Source organism: Centropristis striata, chromosome 16 (assembly GCF_030273125.1).
Source record: "Centropristis striata isolate RG_2023a ecotype Rhode Island chromosome 16, C.striata_1.0, whole genome shotgun sequence".
In the NCBI taxonomy this organism is placed as follows: Eukaryota; Metazoa; Chordata; class Actinopteri; order Perciformes; family Serranidae; genus Centropristis; species Centropristis striata.
The window spans coordinates 24,622,693-24,643,649 of record NC_081532.1 but is presented as its reverse complement, the minus strand read 5'-3'; the positions used below and the strand labels follow the sequence as shown (position 1 = coordinate 24,643,649).

Genomic DNA, 20,957 nt, shown 5'->3' with positions numbered 1-20,957 from the left:
AGTGACGACCCCTGGCCAAGACGCTGCTGCTGCGACGAGGAAGGGGGAAGACGACAGCGGATGGCAGAGGGGTGTAGTCTCCATCACCCCCTCTCTGAGATCAGAACCGCTCCCCCACTGGCCCTCCTGTGTTTACCTGCGAGCACACAATAGCCCATTTAGTCCGCCATTTTTACTGACTATAGTTTTTAGTATTTGATTGAACTGTTGTCTTGGTCCATAGCGCCATTTTATATTTATTAAGCTGCCACACCTATATGATTGGGCTAGGTCTCAAAGTCCTGTTTATAGCTGGGGGAATAATCCACAGGCCCCCTATGAGTCCTCTTTTTGAGTGTGAATTGCAGGGCAAACTCTTTTGACCTTTGGGTCCCGATTTCTGGACCGTTTGAGTAATATTTTGTTTGCTGTGCAGAATCGTGTGCTGGGACGCCGTCTGGTGTGCCGCTATTGCATCCCTTCGGAAAGGACTTTGAACTGCCTAAGTGGACTAGAGACTGGCCAATGGTCCTGGGGTTTGGGCTGGGATAACTTTTAACATACAGTTTTTATATAAAGTTTTATACCCTTGCAATTGCCCTCTGTCTTATTCTCTGCTCAGTAACAACCTGATAACCAAATAACCTGTATTTATTTTATGTAGTGGAGTGCTAGGCTCCTTTAAAACCTCTAGCTGGCGTTGTCGGCAACATACTGTAAAAACTTCTAGGAGTAAATCCAACCTCGCCACATATGCACCGATCATTTCATTTATCCTTTATTTTCTCAAGGAATCATTGAGGGCAACCCCTCATTTACAATGATGTCGAGAGTACAGAGAAAACACGAAACAGCACAGACAAAAAAACGCATGCAAAAACATTACAATTGAGAATTTTGTAGTTTGTCGAAGGCTCGCTGGAGAGTTTCAATGGATTTACCTTCATGACAGTGACACCGCGTGGCCTGTGGTGGCGCTGTGTGAGTCTCTGTTCCGCGGTTGGCAGGCGAAGAAGAGGAAAGACGATTGCACATCCACTTCCGGTTCATCACCATCGCAGCAGCTTGTTCGGTTGAAAAGACTTCGTTTACCGCAGCAGATCAACATGTCGGGGCTCCTGAGGACCATCGCTAGCCGTGCCGCTCCTGTCCTGCGGGGACACACCGTCATCCAGAGGGCCAGCCTCTACTCCAACCCTCCCAAAGGAAAAGTGGGCCCAATGGTAAGTCTTTTGTTATCGTAGGTAGAGACCTTTGGGCTCATGCTAGCTGTAGAGTTAGCTTAGCTTAGCTGTCCTTGACTGACGAGGTCAACATATGTGTGTAAAGTCCTCGGGACGTGGACCTGTGTGTTTTGTAATAAAGATCGACGTGTCTACTAAGGACTATAACTGAAAATAGATCGCTGCATGTCCGATCAAGGCTTTTGAAGTCACCGATCAATATTAGTGCATCACCGAGTCACAGTCAGACCAACATAACGCCTCTAATGCTGCCTTCACTGCCCTACAAAGTTACTACAGTTTTGGTCAAAATTGAATTATAACTTAAAATGAACACCTTGGTGTCTGTTTTATCTCATGACAAAGATTTTGATTTCAATTTTGCTTTATTTCAGAGAAATAATGACATAAAAAACACAATCCAACTCAAAACCAAGCAGTAATTGCACTTATCACGGTCTGCTTTGGATATATATACTAATTTAAACATAAAAATAATAGAAATTATAAGTTTATTTGAAAGGGAAATTATCTACATACTGATTAAATAAAAAAAGTGAGATAAAATTATATTAAAACTAAAGTATAACATTTCTTTATAATAAGTCTAAAATACACAAATCTTTGAATAGAGTTGTTAAACACACTTATAACAAATTCTATTTGTTATAAAAATGACATCATCAATACATGTAGAAATAAGTGTCATATCACTGACCTACCTATCACTAATTTGGCTGGCCAGTTAAAAAACATTAATAAACTTTAAAGCAGTTTTTCTCAGTTTTACCTTTTACGTAATTACTGCATATAGACTTTGTACGGCAGAATACACCAGAAGACTTTGACAAGATTTGGAAAAGACTCCTGGAAAACTACCAGCTCACACCTGCTCACATCTAAAGACAAGAGTTTAGAGTTTTTAGTCTCACATTGAGATTTTAGACAGACTGTGATCTTGCAGGGTCACTATTTACAAGACTACAACTAGATTCTTTTAGCAGTTTTTTCCCATCATGCTCTAAGTAAAAACTTACAGAATGGAGGAGAAGCAGCTTTTGGCTCCAGCTGCTCTAGTGTGTGACTCAGTGGTTTGTGTTGGGGAGGAAAAAAAAAAGAGAAGCCACAAAATGCCCCTAACAAAGCTGAAAAAGGGTTTCCGTTTTTATCAAATGAAACTTTGACTATTTTACAGTAAAAATAGATCTAAGGAAGAATAAAGGAAAGGAACATGAAACAAGAAACATCTAAATATATGAAATCACTGTATTTTTATTTAGGACTGAGCTTACTAGCATTATTGTGATGTTCCTTTTTCCTGTGGAAGTGGTTTTACTGGCCGGTCTGGAACCGGGGACCTTTCCCCCACTCATCTATTGGTTGGTGATTGTGTTCCGTCACTGAGACTGATGATGATATCAAACATGTTTGATATGATCCAAACCCAAGACTAGGAAAAGACTGATATGAAACAGAGCAGATTACTACCTTAAACTGAACCATGGGGATGACAGGAGCGCCGTGACTCCAGTAAAACTTAGATTTACTAAAGACTTTCAGCTTTTAGTCTTGGACTGGGGACATCTCTTGGTGTAAACCAGCATAACCCCGACATCGCTAAACGCTCTGATCACTGAAAGTAAAAGCTGTAATTACAGTTTCTGTGACGTCAGCTAGCAAGAGTAAAATCCGTAAAACATCCCTGGTATGTTTCCATGGATTGTGCAACCTTTGAAATAGGAGTCTGACAGTCACATTGTTGGTGTGCATTGTGTGATTGTGAACAGCTGATCAGACTGTTGTTTCCTGCTCTTTTCGCAGCTTAATCTTCTGAACAACCTGAAGTCTGATGTTTATATTATTGATGCTGTGTGTTCCTTGCGGTCTTCGCTTTTTTTCTGCTTCCTTTTGCTCTTCCATTATTTGTCTGTGTTGGCTGATGAAACTGTAGCGTGAGCAAATTGTTTTGTTTAAAATGGCTATCAGAATTGGCAATACATGTGTTGATTGATGAATTCACATATTTCAGCCATACTGTGTATTTAAAGTACATTAATATTCCAAATACAAAACAATAAATAGTAACTGAAGACAGATTTATTTCATTTTCCAAAAAAGCAAATAGTTATTGGAGAGGGATTTAATTTTTTTCAGGATATTATAAAAAACTGGATGGTAGGTAAAATCCTCAGTTTCCAGCCTACACATGCAGCATATTCACTACTAACTACTCATCTATGTAGGCAGATAAACATGCACAACTGTCCTCTGTTATGAGGGGAAAGACTGATGGGACTTCAAACATGACTGAAAGACACCATGCCATAAACCAGTGGTTCTCAACCTTTTTTCAGCCAAGTACCCCCTAATATAACCAGGGCAAAGCATTTTTGGTTGGAAAAAAAACACACTTAAAAACAGAGCGCTGTGCCATCAGTGTCTGATTTATTACACTTTGGAACTGATAAACGCATACAAAATTTAAAAAATGGGGGGGGGGACTATTTCAAACATTTGAAATGTTAATAATCAATGACTAAATTTATTGCAAATATTTCTCATCACTAAAATGTAGTGATTCACCAATGTAGTAAAAACCGTGAGCATATAAGCATTTAAAAATAGAACTGCTACGCTTCAACCACGACTCCATCTTTGACTTTTCAGGTGATTGACAGGTTGGGTCCAACCATCCTGGTATGGGGGAATCTCTGGGTTTTTAGGAGAATGATATTGAATAGCCTACTGAATATAAAATTCATTTTATGAACTTATACTTATATTTTCCTAAAATATTTATTCAATACATTTTTTTAAGGGATTTTTGCACAGATGCTATTTTTTAAATGTATATTTTAAAATCTCACATACCCCCTAGAGTACACTTAGCCCCATTTGAGAACCACTGCCATAGAGTAGAGGTCTCAAACTGAAATTACCTTGGGGCAGCTGGAGGCAGTATCAATGACCAAAAAAAGACACAAAATGACCAAAAAAGACACAAAATAACAAAAAAGACACAAAATGACACAATTATTTAAAAAAGACACAAAGTGACCCAAAAAACACAAAATGACCAAAAAACTAAATTACTAAAAAAGACACAAAATGACAGAAAAAAACAAAATTACTTAAAAAAGACACAAAATGACCAAAAAATGACACAAAATGACAAATAAAATACAGAGAATTACCAAAAAGACACAATTATTTAAAAAAGACACAATTATTTAAAAAAAGACACAAAATGACCAAAAAACGACACAAAATGACAGAAAATAACTAAATTACTTAAACAAAATGACCAAAAAAAGACACAGAATTACTACAAAAGTAATTAAAGCGACCTTCCACACACAACACGGTAAAGTGCCAAAACTCACATTAAACTGTGATATCGAGGTGGGGGCCTGCCCTAGAGCATTTAAAATGGAAGCAACAGGTTAAATGCAGCTTTTGATTCACTTGACATGTTGTGATGAATTGATTTGTTTTATGTATCAGTGAAGATTATGACTAAATATTCCCTCTCTGTTTAGGAAACTGTCATTGGACTCTCCATGTTTTCCTTGGCCATCCTGGGACCATCTGGATGGATCCTGGCCCACTTGGAGGAATACAAGAAGAAAGAATAAAGTGGACATTTTCAGGCTCATACCTCGTCTTGTCTCAGTGACGACCTGGGACCATCACGTTATGTTCCTCTGCAGAGAACAACTCTTACTTTTACTCCTCTACCTCTCTGACAGGTCCACTCCACATCCAGACAACCAGCTGTTTAACACTTGACTCTAATACATGAAAAGTGTATTGCTAATTTTCCCTTTTTAAAACCGTATGTTACAAGAATAAATTTTAAACAACTATGTTGCTTGTGTATATTTTGTGTATATAAGGCTTTATTCAGTCATTGCAGGTATTTTTCAAAGGTGTGCTTACCAAGGTTGTTATAGTGAACAAAAACTAACGAAATAATGAACTAGAATTGAAAAAACATTTTTGTTAACTGAAATAAAAATAACGTGTTTTTAAAAAAAAAAAGATAACTAACAAAATATTTTGTGGTTTCAAAACTAACTAAAATTATAGTGAAAATGTCTTTAGTTTTCATCTTTGTCAACTTTTTTCATCCGTAAACCTTTTTGTTTGATATGAAATCTATTTCATCTATCTGGTTTTATGACTTAAACTTATTATAAATGAGATGGGTCAGACAAAGGAAATAAAGGAAACATTTATTGTGAGCTTATTGAATCTGACACCCAACAAATACCCCATTACAAAACAACTAAAACTAAAAAAAACTAAACTAAAACTAAGCATTTTCCAAAAAACTAATTAAAACTAACAAACTCTAAAAACGAATTAAAACTAGCTGAATTTGAAAACAAAAAATCGCAACGAAATTAAAACTAAAACAAATGCAAAATCTAAAACTATTATAACCTTGGCCTGAATTATAAAATGTATAAGTGGTAAAATGAAGAGCGGCTCTTCTTGGTGAACTGAGCCAAATGATCTGGATCACTACAAAGAGCCCATATCCCCATCACTAATTTGCACTAAAACAGTGGTTCCCAAACTTGGGGGCGTGACCCCTAGGGGGGGCCCAGGGTTACAAAAGGGTGGGCGTGGCAAGGCTAAATTGAAATAATTTAATTGTTCTCCAATGCTGCACTGTAAAAAATCTGTTTAATTTATCGTAAAATACCGGCAGCTGTGGTTGCCAGAACTTCACCATAAAAATTACAGTGAGAGGAGTTTCTACTGTAAATTTAAATGTAAATATCAGCAAAAACTGTAACAAGACTGAATATTCCTGTTATTTTAAGGGTAATTGTGTCATTCATTCACACATCATGGTATTTCTCCATTAATTTTACATGAAAATGCTATATTTTTACAGCAAAACTGTGTGTTTACTACAGTTTATTACAGAAAACAGTACAAGTTTTGTGCTATTCTGTGATTTATGGTAATTAAAAGTACATATACGTATACAAATGTTCATTTCACACCCTATTCCTGATGTATTTGACAGTGTTTTACTGTTATTTCTACAAACATTTTTTACAGTTTGGTAAAAGCTAAATCAGATCAAGACTCTACTCGAAATATTACAAATACAAAAAACAAGGATGAAAAAATAAGACAAGACCATTGTTGCTTGTTGTGTGGAGGCCGCCGGGGTTTGGGGCTTGAAAGTATGTTTTACATAGAAAAGGGGGGCCGGTAGAAAAACTCTGGGAACCACAGAACTAAAATCACTATTTATTTTGGCCCACGTGGGTTTCCATACATTCCACAGTGAGGTCACCTGACTAGTCGTTTGTCACGTGACTGAACCAGCCGTCTGCGACAGCTGACTTGTCTGACTATCAACAGATTTAACAGGTAAAGATCATTGTTGAAGTGTGTATTTGATGTGAAACAGCGAGCTGGTAGTTAGAGCAGAGCTGGAACTGTTCATTCACATAAACTAGAGACAGAAAGCTGCTCTGTTCTTCTGTTGCTGTTTGCCTCTCTGCTAATATTAACATTAGCCATAACTGGCTCTAGTTTAATGTTTTAACGGCGACCTGTCTGTGTCTCAGTAACAGATCAGAGCCAGCCTTTATTGAGGTTAACATATATTTGACAATTTATTTAAAATGAGTGACACATTGTAATGTGACTACTGTGATAATCAGCTAGCACAAAGCACCAGCAGCTGTTTCCTCATACTGCTGTTCTGTCTCCATTACATTGTCATGGTGCCAGTTTAACATGTGGTCCTGGTCATTGTTTTAACTTCTAATGTTGTTCTTCTAGGTCAATACAATGAGGCTGGTCATTCTGGACGACTATGAGCTGGCCAGCGAGTGGGCAGCAAAATACATCCGCAACAGAATCATCCAGTTCAAACCCTGCGCTGACAGATACTTCACTCTGGGTCTGCCTACAGGTCAGTTAATGGACAAACCACTGCTGTAACTTTAGTGACTGAACAACACTAAACTTGGACACTAGACTGAAGAACACTAAATCTAAACCTCCTACCTACCTGAACCTGGTTCAGTGCTACCTCACCACCGATGAGCTCTTCCAATGAACGGTTCTGGCTCTGCCCCCCGTTGGTCCAAGACAATCCAGACTCTTTGCATTTCTTGTTCCCCGCTTGTGGAACCACTACCAGTTCCTACCAGAGCAGGGGCGTCCCTCTCTACCTTTAAAACCTCCTGAAGACCTTCAGAGAGCATCTTCTCTCCTAGACCACACCACAACTCTACCCCTTAAAGAATTGAGGCCTAAAACACCTGTAAAACCTCTGGCCGATTTTAAAATCAGCCCCTAAAACCTGAAGTTTTTCTGGAAATTCATCAGAAGTGTCAACGCTTCTACTAAATAATAGATTTTTCAGCCTCTGTAGCAGATAGAAATGACATTCAAAAAGTATTTGAGAGCTTATACAAATACTACAAAACGACGTATCCGCTTTCCAGGCTTCAATGGGTTAAAGAATTGTCACTAGCACTTATTGATGCACTAATAGCTCTTATTGCACGATACCTTGATTGTTTGTTTTTATTCTTCCTGTAAGTCGCTTTGGATGAAAGCGTCTGCTGAATGACTAAATGTAAATGTAAATATGGTTGAGCCGGAGATGATGGGAAAACTTTGAGTGCTGTGTTTACAAACCACAACAGACTGATTGTACGCATTGTGCCTTCAAGCTTAATGTATATGAATATATATATATTAATACTTAATGTATATGAATGTGTGTGATTTGTTTCAGGAAGCACTCCCTATGGCTGTTACCAGAAGCTGATTGAATACTACAGAAGTGGAGATATTTCATTCAAATATGTGAAGACCTTCAACATGGATGAATATGTAGGTGAGTTAAAGGCTGACTCATCAAACTCCCAACTATTTTCTTACTTTAATACCATTTAACAGAATTAAGCAATGTTTGCTTTGAAGTGCTATAAGGATATGTCAGCAGTCTGCTCTAGGGAGAAAGTGCTGTGGCTTTCTCTAGAGGCAGACTATCACCTCACACTGTCAGTCTGGTGTTGTGTTTACCACTAATGTATGGAGTGAGTCATAGGATGTTAATTTCAAAGTCCTCAGGAGCAGCACTTGGCTGCATTTAGGGCTGGGCAATATGGACCAAAAGTCATATCCCGATATATTTAGGCTGAATATCAATATACAATATATATCCCAATATTTTTAACACAAAGTGAGAGCAAATGTTCAGTCAAAGACAAAGTCAAATATGACATGTCACAAGTAGTTTTATTGAAACAGTTATTTAAGTGAACATAAATACTGTATAACAACAGGAATACCTTTTTAAAAACCAATGCTCCATAAAGTGCACATTTAAATGAAAAACAAAGTTAAATAAAGGCCGCCGGGGTTTATTAGCCTATGAAATAAAATAGGCCAATCTTTTTCTGAAATAAATAAATATTTATATGAGAAAAGAATAAGCCCTATTTGCAGTCACTGGAGGCCTCTGTTCACCTTATTTTTGAACGTGGAAGTAAACAGTTGTCTAACTTCCTGTTTAATGTGCCACAACTCAGTTTGATCGCTTCCCTCAATTAATCTACAGAGCCTCGTTGTGGAAGCACTTAAAAAAATGTGGCTTAAAATAATGTTCAAGGATATTGTGTAGCTACTTTTGTTGTGTTGACCTGTGTTGTCTCTGAGTGAATGCCCTATGATGCACAACTACTCTTACAAAAGAGACTTATCGATAGCTCTACAGTGGAAATGATGGCATGTATTAATGTACGATGTATTAATGCATTAATACACAACACTGAGGACCTGGTATGTGTGACTGCTGATGTCCAGCTTTGTGTCTAGGGATGGAAGAACAACCTGAATGAGTGGCCTCAACATTACACCATTGCAAACCGTACTTTAACCAGTAAGTCCTGCAAGTAAGTGCAGCAAGGTAAAATCAGTGTTTTCTGCAATGGAGTCTGGTATGTTTGAAGAGAGTATAAATAACGGCTTCAGTTCCCCGTTGGATGATGGCAAGGAGATATTGTACGGATAGTGTCAAACTGGTATGAATTTTTTTCACACAAGCCTTTATTTAGATGACTGAAATACATTTTGCAACTGTGTAATGTTGGCAACAGAGTCAATTATTAGCAAAATATGTTTGTGTATGATATCTGAGGTCACTAATCCAGGTCTTCATTCCATCCCTGGATGCCAGGCTGGACATCAGCCATCATAAATACCACTTCCTCAATATTCTATGTTAATACATTGCCAACTTCCCACTGTGGAGGGAGCCATAAGCCTATTTTGTAAGATCATTTCTACAAGCCTCGGCATTTATCAATATGGACATCGGAGGGTACGATCAGATCTCAGTCTGCTCTCAGCTCGTTACGCAGGTTTGAGTCAACGTGAAGTCCACACGTCTGAGTCTGAGAACTGATCTGAGTATCGATGCCTGGAGCTGATAAAACTCTGTGGTGTTTTGTTTTTTAATGGTGATAAACCAAATCATGTTTAGGCTACATTATTTATCACTAAAAATCTGATTCAAAATAAACACACCCTGCGACTGTGAATCAGAACACTAGCCGAGGATATTAAATGTTGTTGTCTTCTCCTGTTTACCGTTATTATTATTCTTATTATTATTATCCTGCTGGACACCGGAGCGCCATCGTCTCCTTCACCACCAGTGGTGCCAGGATAGAAACTTTTCCATTCATGGATTGGAAATGTAAAATATTCACCAAACTTGTTTGAGTATATAACTATAAGTACTTTTATTACATAAACCTCCATCGCAGCATATTTCTGTAATATGTCTATTTCGCTCCTGTTAATTGTAACGGTGCTCTTTGCTAATGAAGCTGACTTTAGGGTGAAAAAATCCTCTTTTTGGGCTATAATTTCATAAGGCCGTAAACTCTGGTGGCGAGCCACCTGAATCGGGTATATATTATATAAATATTATATATATTAGGGCGTGGTGTTTAAACGACGATTGTTTCGAGCTGCCACATTTATCAACAGCCGATCATTCTCACGATGTGATTAGAGATTGTTTGGTAAATCACACGTGAACCCTGTCGTAAGAGGAAATATACACTCAGATCTGCTCTGGTTTCTACGCTCCTTTGATAAATGAGGGCCATTCACCCCAAGAGGCAACACAAAGTAGTCAAAAATGTCCTCGTATGTTCTAAGCAAGAAGATCGATCAAAATGGAAGTGCTGCCCATAAGACTGGAAGTTCGACAACTTTTTACTTCTGCATTATAAAATAAGGTGAAATATCTTCATGGCGCCAAAGGTCTGCAGCAATTAGTTTTGTTCTACCGTATATCTGGTTCTAAAGATAGAACAGAAGTCCTACTTTCTTTCCTGGAGGCTTGATTCATGGAACTGCATTTCTTAAGTTAAAATAAGTGACGCTCCTCTTCTCTAGGTCTACCTCGCGCTCATCCAGAGAGCTACCACTCCTACATGTGGAACAATTTCTTTAAACACATTGACATTGATCCAGCCAACGCTCACATCCTCAATGGAAACGCAGAGGACCTGGAGGCCGAGTGTCAGGCCTACGAGCAGAAGATCTCAGAGGCTGGAGGAATCCAGTTGTTCGTAGGAGGTAAGGCAACCCCCATTCCAAAAAAAGTTGTGATACTTCCAAAAATCTAAGTAAACAGATTGCGGTCATTTGCTAAATCATTTTTTTCCATGTATTTTATACATGTATTTAATGTTTCCTTTGAAGCCATGCTGTTGTAACTAATCCAGATTGTGGCTTGGTATTGTCTTGCTGAAATAATCCGGGGCATCGCTTGAAAATAAATTGTCTGGATGGCAGCATATGTTACACAATGCTTAGCAGACTGCTGGGACAGACTTCCTCTCCAATGCATTCTATTAACTTTACCGGTTGTGCTGATTAAAATTGAGTTCTCTATAGGTCTAGCATTTTACAGCATGTCCACCTGTTGTTTTTACTGAATCTAAGGCCCCGTTTACACAAGGACGCTTGCGGGTAAAAACGACAAAATATTTAAGCGGAAGTGCCTTTTTGGGGCTTAAAAACGCAAAAATCTGAAACCACCCTCCAGAGTGTAAAACTGTAATCCTCTCCTCAGTAGCGTGTCGTCTACACTGACAAGACACAAAACTCTGATCTGATCTGCTCACGTCACGTACGCCTTTACGTCACATCCATGCTCCAGTACAGGAAATAAACAAACATGAGGGATTATTTCCATGTGTCGGACCTTCAAGCTGCTCTGGCAGCTCTAATAAACTTACAGGAGTCTTTCCACCAAATGTACAGGATATGTACAGATAGTATTAGTGAACAGAGAAGGATCTGGAATTACCTCCATCACATTCTGGATGCACCGATTGGTGGGAGGAGCCAGACGGCTTTGGAGGAGACCTGGGAGATCTAGTGATGGTGGAGAACTTTGTGGAAGGAGTAGCTGATGAAAATGTGTGGCGTGAAAACTTCCACATGCCCAAAGATGCTCTTATGGCTTTAAGTGATGCCGCCTGGCTGCATACTCAATCACATTCACACACTTTAGATCACCGTATGCAGCAGATTTCCTCCTGGAAACACTTGTCTAAAGGCGGAATAGTGAAGTGAAGACGAGACGCCACTTTAGGTCTTCTGTTCATTACTCTAGAACCTTTCAGTCCATTTTTGATTTCCAAGAGGCGTTATCAATGGATGTAGAAAGAAATGCCTGTGAATAGTCCGACAACCAATCATAGCAAAGAAACGTGAATCTAAACTGATCGGAAACATGAAACATGGGCCTACATCAATCAGAGCAACAAAATGTGGCCCTAAACCGATCAGAACAACAAAACGTGGCCCTAAACTGATCAGAGCAACAAAATGTGGCCCTAAACCGATCAGAACAACAAAACGTGGCCCTATTAATTTACAAAAATCCATGAAACTGACAAGGTTTAACATTTGATATATTGTCCTTTCACTTGAATATACGTCAAAAAGTATTCATACTTTATTGTGTTCGGTTTTATTTCCGTTTACACTGTGTGAACATGGTTTTCTCTGCTGTATCAGTCAAAGAGCCAGTTGTAGATGTGTGTCTGTCTGCTTCCTTCTCATGATCCTCTGTAGGTATTGGCCCTGATGGTCACATAGCGTTCAATGAGCCAGGGTCCAGCCTCGTTTCCAGGACCAGAGTGAAAACCCTCGCCAAGGACACCATTGTGGCCAACGCTCGTTTCTTTGGTAACGACCTCTCCAAGGTTCCCACCATGGCTCTCACTGTGGGCGTAGGAACTGTCATGGACGCCAAGGAGGTCAGATTAAAGGCTATTAATTTATTCCTCCATTGTCCTGCAGTAACATAATTTTAATTATATGAGGATGTTAACCCATAAGAACCAATGGTGACACCCGTGTTACAAAACATTAACTCATTAAATCCCTAAGAGACGTACAGTTGAAACCAGAAGTTTACATACGCTATCTAAAAAGACACATATGCTTTTTTTCTCAATGTCTGACATGAAATCAGACAATCACTTTTCCTGTTTTAGGTCCGTTAGGATTACCAAAATTATTTCTATTTGCTAAATGCCAGAATAATGAGAGATGGATTTTTTTAGACAATTTTGTATTACTTTCTTCAAAGTCAGAAGTTTACATACACTAACATTATTATGCCTTGAAACCATTTGGGAAAGCCCGGATGATGCTGTCATGTCTTTGGAAGCTTCTGATTGGTTTATTGACAACATTTGAGTTAATTCGAGACACACCTGTGGATGTATTTTAAGGCACACCTGAAACACACTGCTTCTTTGTGTAACATCATGGGAAAGTCAAAAGAAATCAACAAAAATATCAGGAAGAGAATTGTGGACTTGCACAAGTCTGGTTCATCCTTGGGTGCAATTTCCAGATGCCTGAAGGTTCCACATTCACCTGTTCAAATAATTATACCCAAGTATAAACACCATGGGAATGTCCAGCCATCATACCGCTCAGGAAGGAGACGGGTTCTGTGTCCCAGAGATGAACGTGGTTTGGTCCAAAATGTGCATATCAACCCAAGAACAAAAGCAAAAGACCTTGTGAAGATGCTGGCTGAAGCTGGTAAGAGTGTGTCATTATCCAGAGTGAAACGAGTACTGTACCAACATGGGCTGAAAGGCCACTCTGCCAGGAAGAAGCCATTACTCCAAAAGAAACATAAAAAAGACAGATTACAGTTTTGTCAGACCAAAAATTAAGGTCTTTTGTCCCTGTGTGCATTTGCAAACTGTAATATGTCGTTTTTATGTTTCTTTTGGAGTAATGGCTTCTTCCTGGCAGAGTGGCCTTTCAGCCCATGTTGGTACAGTACTCGTTTCACTCTGGATAATGACACACTCTTACCAGCTTCAGCCAGCATCTTCACAAGGTCTTTTGCTTTTGTTCTTGGGTTGATGTGCACATTTTGGACCAAAGCATGTTCATCTCTGGGACACAGAGCCCGTCTCCTTCCTGAGCGCTATGATGGCTGGACATTCCCATGGTGTTTATACTTGGGTATAATTATTTGAACAGATGAATGTGGCACCTTCAGGCATCTGGAAATTGCACCAAAGGATGAACCAGACTTGTGCAAGTCCACAATTCTCTTCCTGATATTTTGGTTAATTTCTTTTGACTTTCCCATGATGTCACACAAAGAAGCAGTGTGTTTCAGGTGTGCCATAAAATACATCCACAGGTGTGTCTCGAATTAACTCTAATGTTGTCAATAAACCAATCAGAAGCTTCCAAAGACATGACAGCATCATCTGGGCTTTCCCAAATTGTTTCAAGGCATAATAATGTTAGTGTATGTAAACTTCTGACTTTGAAGAAAGTAATACAAAATTGTCTAAAAAAATCCTTCTCTCATTATTCTGGCATTTAGTAAATAGAAATAATTTTGGTAATCCTAACGGACCTAAAACAGGAAAAGTGATTGTCTGATTTCATGTCAGACAGTGAGGAAAAAAAAGCATATGTGTCTTTTTATATAGTGTATGTAAACTTCTGGTTTCAACTGTATACTCAACACCCTGGTGTGGTGGTCATGTGACTGTAGTAAGAAGTGACTTCTCCAAAATATGTGTTTGACTGTAAACAGAAATGTGAAAAAGTAACTAATTTTAAAAAGCGTATTTTTTGTTACGAGACTAAGTTTACCCATTTAACAATTCTAATCCGTTAATATGGTGTCCTGTATTGCATTTAATGTGTTCTGACCATATTTCCTGAACAAATTTTGATATATATTATGGAGATGGCAACAAAAAGGCAAATGGTTATTTGTTTTTATTTATTATTTTGATACTTGAAAAAATGATCTAAAAAATAATTATTTGTTAAACAGCACTATTAATGTCACAATTTGATAAATGTTGTGGAGATGCAAAGAAAAAGGCTGTATTTATAAAAAACATGTAACATAAATACAATAAACACCCAATGTATCATATATGTCACATCACAGATCTTTGATATTTAGGGGTAGTATTTTTTTTTTTTAAAACATCAGAAATGTGTTTTATGTGGTTCACTTATAGAACACATCCTTTAAGGATAACTGGCTCTGGGTTCTTATGGGTTAAGATATTTTCTCCAATATGTGCTATTTGTACATACTTTACAAGCTCTGGAATTTTAAATAACACCATATAATTAACCTTCTGGAGTCCATCTATTTATTGAAAATACACATGTTTTATTTATATATGATATGTAGACAAGCTGAGAAAGCCAGTTAAAGTTCAATCATAGGAGCTTTCACAGTGTGCCATTTATGTTTCTAGATCATTTTTAAAATGTGAATTTTCTTTCTACAATGAAAACTATTACTATTTTTAATTTACATGCAAATAGACTGTTTTGTAGTTTTATTATTTATTATTTTTTCTGCTGTTTTTGTGTGTATAAATGGTAAAAAAAAAAAAAAAAAAAAGATACATTTCCATAGACACCTGTTTTTTGTTTGTATTTTGGGTTCCTGGCAGCTTTATACTTTGTTAATTAAAATAAAATGAAAAAATCTGACTGATAGCCAAGTTTGTGTGGAGAAAAAGGAGCCATGCATGTGATGTAAGGACAGACTGAAATATGCTAACAGAGACAGAAATGAATACAAAGGAAGTTATAGTAAGTTATATAGGAATATATATTGTCTAACCTTTTTAATGATCCTACTTTCCTGGATCCATAATATAACTATTGTTGTCTTCCCCTGGTCAGGTGATGATTCTGATCACAGGAGCACACAAAGCCTTTGCTCTGTATAAAGCCATAGAGGAGGGAGTGAACCACATGTGGACGGTGTCAGCGTTCCAGCAGCACCCGCGCACCATCTTCGTCTGTGATGAAGACGCCACGCTGGAGCTACGAGTCAAAACAGTCAAATACTTCCAAGGTAGCAACAACCCCAGCGCTATCTGTATTCTGCTGAATGAAGTGAAAAATTAGCAACAACAGTCCAACAGCAGCAAACCTTAACAATAACAAACCTCACAGTTTCAACAAAAACTGAACAATAGAACCGCCGTGGAGGCACACTGCAAAAAAAGAAAAGTTGGGTGAACTCAAAATTTCAAGGCAAAAAACTTCGATAAAATTTTAAGTTGGACAATTAAACTAAATATTTTAAGTTTTGTTTTTGAGTTTGCTCAACTCTGAATTCAGATTTTTGTCAACTCAACTGTAAGTTGTACTAATTTATAATTTTACATTGTAATAACTTCTAATCCTTACTTCTGCTAACTTCTGCAATGTGCTGAATTGGCACGATTGTAACGCTGCTATGAAATGTCAGCTAATGTTGTGACCACAATTTTGAGTTAGCATTGATACGCTAATGGCTACTCTTGTAGCTGTAACAAGCAGCGCCGCTAGCATCAGTTAGCCGCTAGCATCAGTTAGCCGTTAGCTTTCACAAATGATCGAATTTCACCGCTTTCCCGCATTTCACAACAAAGAAATAAGAGTTAGCAGAACTATTGTCCCTTGTTTTGAACCCCAACTTCAAGATATAAGTAACAACAACTCACCAACTTGTTTTTGAGCAGACAACTGACTTCCTTACATTACAACTTACATTATTGCCCTTCATGTCAATAATTTATATTTCCAAGTTTTACCAACTTAAATCACTGTTTTAGGCCAAAAAACACAAGTTGGCTTTTTTTTACAGTGTAGCATTCATTCCAGCACTGTGGATTCGACTGCATTAGTTTTTACTGGCTAGTGTTGAGAAATGCATTGAGGAAACCTTTCAAATTAAATGATCTGACTCCAACACAAAATCCTCACCTATTTCTCTGCACCGATCGTTTGATGGGGAATGATGAGCAGGAGACGTCCCTGTTCTCAGTTTAACTTCATTTAATTACAATACGTCAAGAAATGTGCAGGTACAGAGTCTCTGGGTTCAATCTACACATCCCTGACATCACATTAGGCTGGTCAGTTCATGAGGCTGAACCCAGTGTAATTTCCCTAAAACCTAGTTTCATAGCCTGACAAAACTTTTCTAAGAATTGTGGTGTAAATTTACCACCTCTCTGAGTGAGAAAAGTGGATTTAAAACCAAGTTGAAATTCCTTTTAGTTTCCTTTATTATCAATCAATCGGAACACTGCCTAAATACAGCGGAGACAGAACTTTGTCAATTTCGAGGCTTCTGAATGAAAGGTGTCCCGAGTCCAATGGAGCCCTCAGTTCTCTCTGGCTCTTCTGTCTGTGTGTAAGATCATTTAATTCAAATGTTCCAGCCCATACACGATGCATGTGTACGTTTTCCCGGGGACAAGCACACTGCTAAGCTTAAAATGATGCAATTTATACTTGTTTATATTCAAATTCCAATGCCTTTACTGTCTGACAACTCCCAGATATTAATGTTCATTATTCTGGTTGGAACCAGTTGTTACCTGGAGACTCTGGCTGTTACATGATCTAGAGGTCATACTGAGGCCTTTTAACAAAGCAGAACTTTTTATATTAGAGTAATATAAATCTGTAGCATAAAATGTACTACAGAATGTAGATAGATCTCTCCAGAAGGTTCCTCCTCTCCATCCGCTGATTTGTTTAATCAATACATGGACACGTCACCAAGCAGAGAAGACAGTTCTCTTTCTGCTCAGCACATCATGTCTGTGACCTGACCTGTTAACAAAACTTTCAAAACACAAACTCCTGCCTTGGTATGACCTGCAGAGATATTATTGGAGACACAAATTTTGCAACAAACAAAATCCACATAAAATATATATTTTTGTGATAATAGAATCTCGATCTAAATAGGGCAGAGAAAGTTTAAGCAGATGGAGTAAATGTATTTAGAGTAAATGTATTTAGTTTACCAATAGTTTAACAACAATATTAGCACATGAGCATTATAGCAAAGCAGCTTGCATGATTAATCTATAAATGCACTGAGAGAGGTTACATACACAGATAGTGAACCATAGATAGTGTCGTACGTCAACAGAGACAGAATAACAGATTATTCTAACAATCCCCCTTTTGACCTCGTATACATGAGGTCAGAACCCCGTCTGGGATCCCTCATCAAGAGAAACAAAGGTGAGCACAAACCTTTTTAATAAAAATTGTGCAAATTGGCCTAATTCCAAAAAATAAGTTGTTGTCAATGGAAAGCAGATGCCATAGTTAGACCTGATATACTGCCAGTTAAGTGAACGCTAACCGGTTGGTTCATGCCTGTGTGGGTTGGTGTGAAAGCTGGTGCAAACCAAACAACTGGTTTAAAACCAACTGAAAACATGTTGGCTCCTTTATGATGATTGATGAGGATTGGTAGAATGTAATGTCAATCATTACTCTACAAAGTGGCTCACTGGTAACACAAACTTTTTTGTTTCTAGAATTTAGCAATCATGTGAATCACTAAACTAATATTTAGTTGTATGACCACAGTTTTTTATAACAGCTGAACAAACACACACTAATGTAACTAACATGTTTTTATCATCCTTTTTGTTTTTCTTATTGTAGGTTTAATGCATGTTCATAACAAGCTGGTGGACCCAGTGCTCAGCATAAAGGAGCAGTGAGACAAAGGAAGAGCTGAAGATGAGATGGTCAAATATCCAACAGAACGCTGGAACTGTTGTGTAGCTGAAGAACTGCTGAGCCGGAGCTCATCAGGGCTGACTGTCCGGACCTCTACATATTGGTCATGCATACACTTTGCCTTGGATAATATTACAGATAATTGATGAGGGGTAAATAATATAAGGAGATATTCCTTCTGAGGTTCTTTTTTCGCTGTTTGACTTTGACGGCTAGCTTTAAAGTCACAACAGGCGTTCGTTTTGTTAGGTGTAGGTATCTATGAATGAAATGTTACATTATATATTTGATATTGTGTCTTTGTTACCTCTGTTTTTTCATCAAGGTTTCATCCCCCAGTTAGTGACTGAGGAAGCAAATACTGCGTATATACATTTATAATGAGATGTTTTCAAAAGTGACCTTTGACTCTTGTCGGACCGTTGCTCTTATATAGTTTTTGCGTTTATGTATCCAGGGAATGTAAACTGTGAGCTTCTGTCAGCAGCTCCTTGTTTCTCCGTCATTGACAGTCACATGAGTAGCTGTCCAGCACAACCAACAGTCCTCCACCGCTCCACCAGTCACACCCCGAAATGTTACTTCAGACTTCAAAATCCTACACCTGTCAACTCTCCATCCACTTATTAGCTTTTCAGGGCTTTTAAATGAATGAATGGTGTTTACTCACATTACGTGAAGTATGAAACTCCACTGAATCCTGGTCCATGACCTTTGACCTCCTCCAGTGGATGCACAAAAAATGCAAAAAAGGTGTGTTTAAAAACAGTAAATCTGAGGGAAATGATCTTGCTGCATGGACAGATAATTTCACTTGACAAGATTTCTTAAATTAAGATTATTAAATCTAGATATAAGCATGTTGAACACTGAGCCTATTTGCCCTTTTTATACCACATAATATTTACTATACCCATGTTTGGTATTTGGTATTTTCTCAGCACAACTTCAACATGATCTGACTATTATTCTTTCACTTTAACCCACTTTATTAACACATTGAGCCCAAAAATTCACAAAAAATCATGAAATCTGTAATATAATTATACTATTTATGACAATAAAAACCACAAATATGCTCAATGAACTGTTTAAAACCTGAAAAATGTAAGCATAGGTTAAAAAAAAAAAAGAAAAAAAGAAATTCAAATATAATAAAACTAAACTGTACTATCAAATGAAATCGATCATACCTTTGGTTTTAAGTGACCTCGGAACGTCAAACAAAAAACTGGAGAAAGTTTCAAGTCTGAACTTTGGAGTGAAGTGGACAGCAGCGCTCCACATGACCTCATTTTTTTGTTACGTTATCATAGACCCCAGAGGATTAAATAAGAAATTAACTCTTAAAACCAGATAAATGATCTAACATTTCTAAATCTAAAGTTTTTTTTATCTTGGTAAGAAACAAATAATCATCAGGTCACTCTGCTCGGGCCAGTTCATCACTGCTGGCAGCTTTCATTTATCTTGTTTTAAGAGTTAATTTCTTACTTTAAGCATTCAACATGCTTATTTCTAGATTTAATAATCTTAATTTAAGAAATCTTGTCAAGTGAAATTATCTGTCCATGCAGCAAGATCATTTCCCTCAGATTTACTGTTTTTAATCTTGTTTTTAGACTAAACACCTTTTTTTCTGGTTTATTTGAGTTTCTGTTCTGGAAATGATTTTGTCAAATACTGATCCCACCATCGCAAATGACATTTAATGCTCAAAACACCCTGTTTAGTTTTCCTGCATTGTGTTGATTTGCAATCATCACAAGGTTTTTATAACTTTTATTGTGTATATTTTCTTTTCCCCAAAAGGAATCAAAGGAATGGTGGTTCCAGCAGGAGATGACAGTGAATGGTTAACTACTGTCAGTACTGTTGTATATCACAGTGTAATGTAGGCTTTGATCCATGATGCATCAATTCACTTCACTTAGAGTAGAGCGAGTGTCATTTTGCAGGCTTTTTATATTTCCAGTGCAGTGCCATGATTAATTTCTCTCCTCAGTGTTTGTTTTCAACATTCTTTGTGGTTCTCTTCTACTGTAAAGTCACTCCTCCTGTTCATCAGGCTGGTAGTGATAGGACTTCTCTGTGCACATAGATTGTTTTAAACTCTTTATTTTCTGATGTCAATAAAAACTTTGCTAAGATGTTTTTGCTTTTTTAAAAATACATTTTTATTAGGAGGTAAGGCACATTAGAACAGGAACCAATATTATAATTACATCGAGTATCACATCACAATTAAAAAACAGTGGCGGTTCTAGACCAGTGTTACTGTGGGGGCCAAGCAGGGGCCAGTGTTTAATCAGAGGGACATTACAAAACGCCAAAGATGATATTTAAGCATTCAAATCCTTTATTTAAAAATCTAATTTAAGTATATTTGGAAGACACAAATACATTGATTTGAAACAGTGAGACTTACCAACAATAACAATTATTTTTGTACTAAAATGACAATTCTCATTTTTGTGCACAATTGCTTTTTTTAATTTTGAAAATGCAGTACAGTGCGAATTATCTTTTTTTATATTTACAAAAAGCTTTTATTGCACAATTCAACTATTTTACAATGTATACATTCTGGTTCATTTTGTGTACAATGAGATATTGTTT

The 20,957-nt window shown here is 37.5% G+C and overlaps 2 protein-coding genes across 3 annotated transcripts; both read left to right on the top strand.

Annotated features, from left to right (window-relative positions):
- The first annotated feature begins 1,022 nt into the window (after positions 1-1,022).
- LOC131987979 (cytochrome c oxidase subunit 8A, mitochondrial-like) lies at positions 1,023-5,068 on the top strand. The gene is made up of 2 exons (XM_059352935.1): positions 1,023-1,202; positions 4,742-5,068. The coding sequence occupies exons 1-2, from the start codon at positions 1,086-1,088 to the stop codon at positions 4,835-4,837; spliced, it is 213 nt and encodes a 70-aa protein (XP_059208918.1). The 5' UTR covers positions 1,023-1,085; the 3' UTR covers positions 4,838-5,068.
- Positions 5,069-6,506: 1,438 nt separating this feature from the next.
- Positions 6,507-20,488, top strand: LOC131987974 (glucosamine-6-phosphate isomerase 2). Of its 2 annotated transcripts, none has more exons than XM_059352929.1 (7): positions 6,507-6,596; positions 7,014-7,146; positions 7,981-8,082; positions 10,659-10,841; positions 12,351-12,535; positions 15,480-15,654; positions 18,261-20,488. In XM_059352929.1, exons 2-7 carry the CDS (start codon positions 7,023-7,025, stop codon positions 18,317-18,319), a joined length of 828 nt encoding a protein of 275 aa, XP_059208912.1. In that variant the 5' UTR covers positions 6,507-6,596; positions 7,014-7,022; the 3' UTR covers positions 18,320-20,488. The 2 variants fall into 2 exon arrangements, with proteins under 2 accessions (XP_059208912.1, XP_059208911.1); XM_059352928.1 differs by lacking the exon at positions 6,507-6,596 and adding an exon at positions 6,661-6,824.
- Positions 20,489-20,957: the final 469 nt, after the last annotated feature.

Excerpts from the sequence above, each read along its gene's own strand:
- LOC131987979 (XM_059352935.1), top strand. The coding sequence starts at position 1,086 with ATGTCGGGGCTCCTGAGGACCATCGCTAGCCGTGCCGCTCCTGTCCTG. Across the intron at positions 1,203-4,741 it reads AAGGAAAAGTGGGCCCAATG|GAAACTGTCATTGGACTCTC; the intron begins GTAAGTCTTTTG and ends CTCTCTGTTTAG.
- LOC131987974 (XM_059352929.1), top strand. The coding sequence starts at position 7,023 with ATGAGGCTGGTCATTCTGGACGACTATGAGCTGGCCAGCGAGTGGGCA. Across the intron at positions 8,083-10,658 it reads CAACATGGATGAATATGTAG|GTCTACCTCGCGCTCATCCA; the intron begins GTGAGTTAAAGG and ends CCTCTTCTCTAG. Across the intron at positions 15,655-18,260 it reads AACAGTCAAATACTTCCAAG|GTTTAATGCATGTTCATAAC; the intron begins GTAGCAACAACC and ends TTCTTATTGTAG.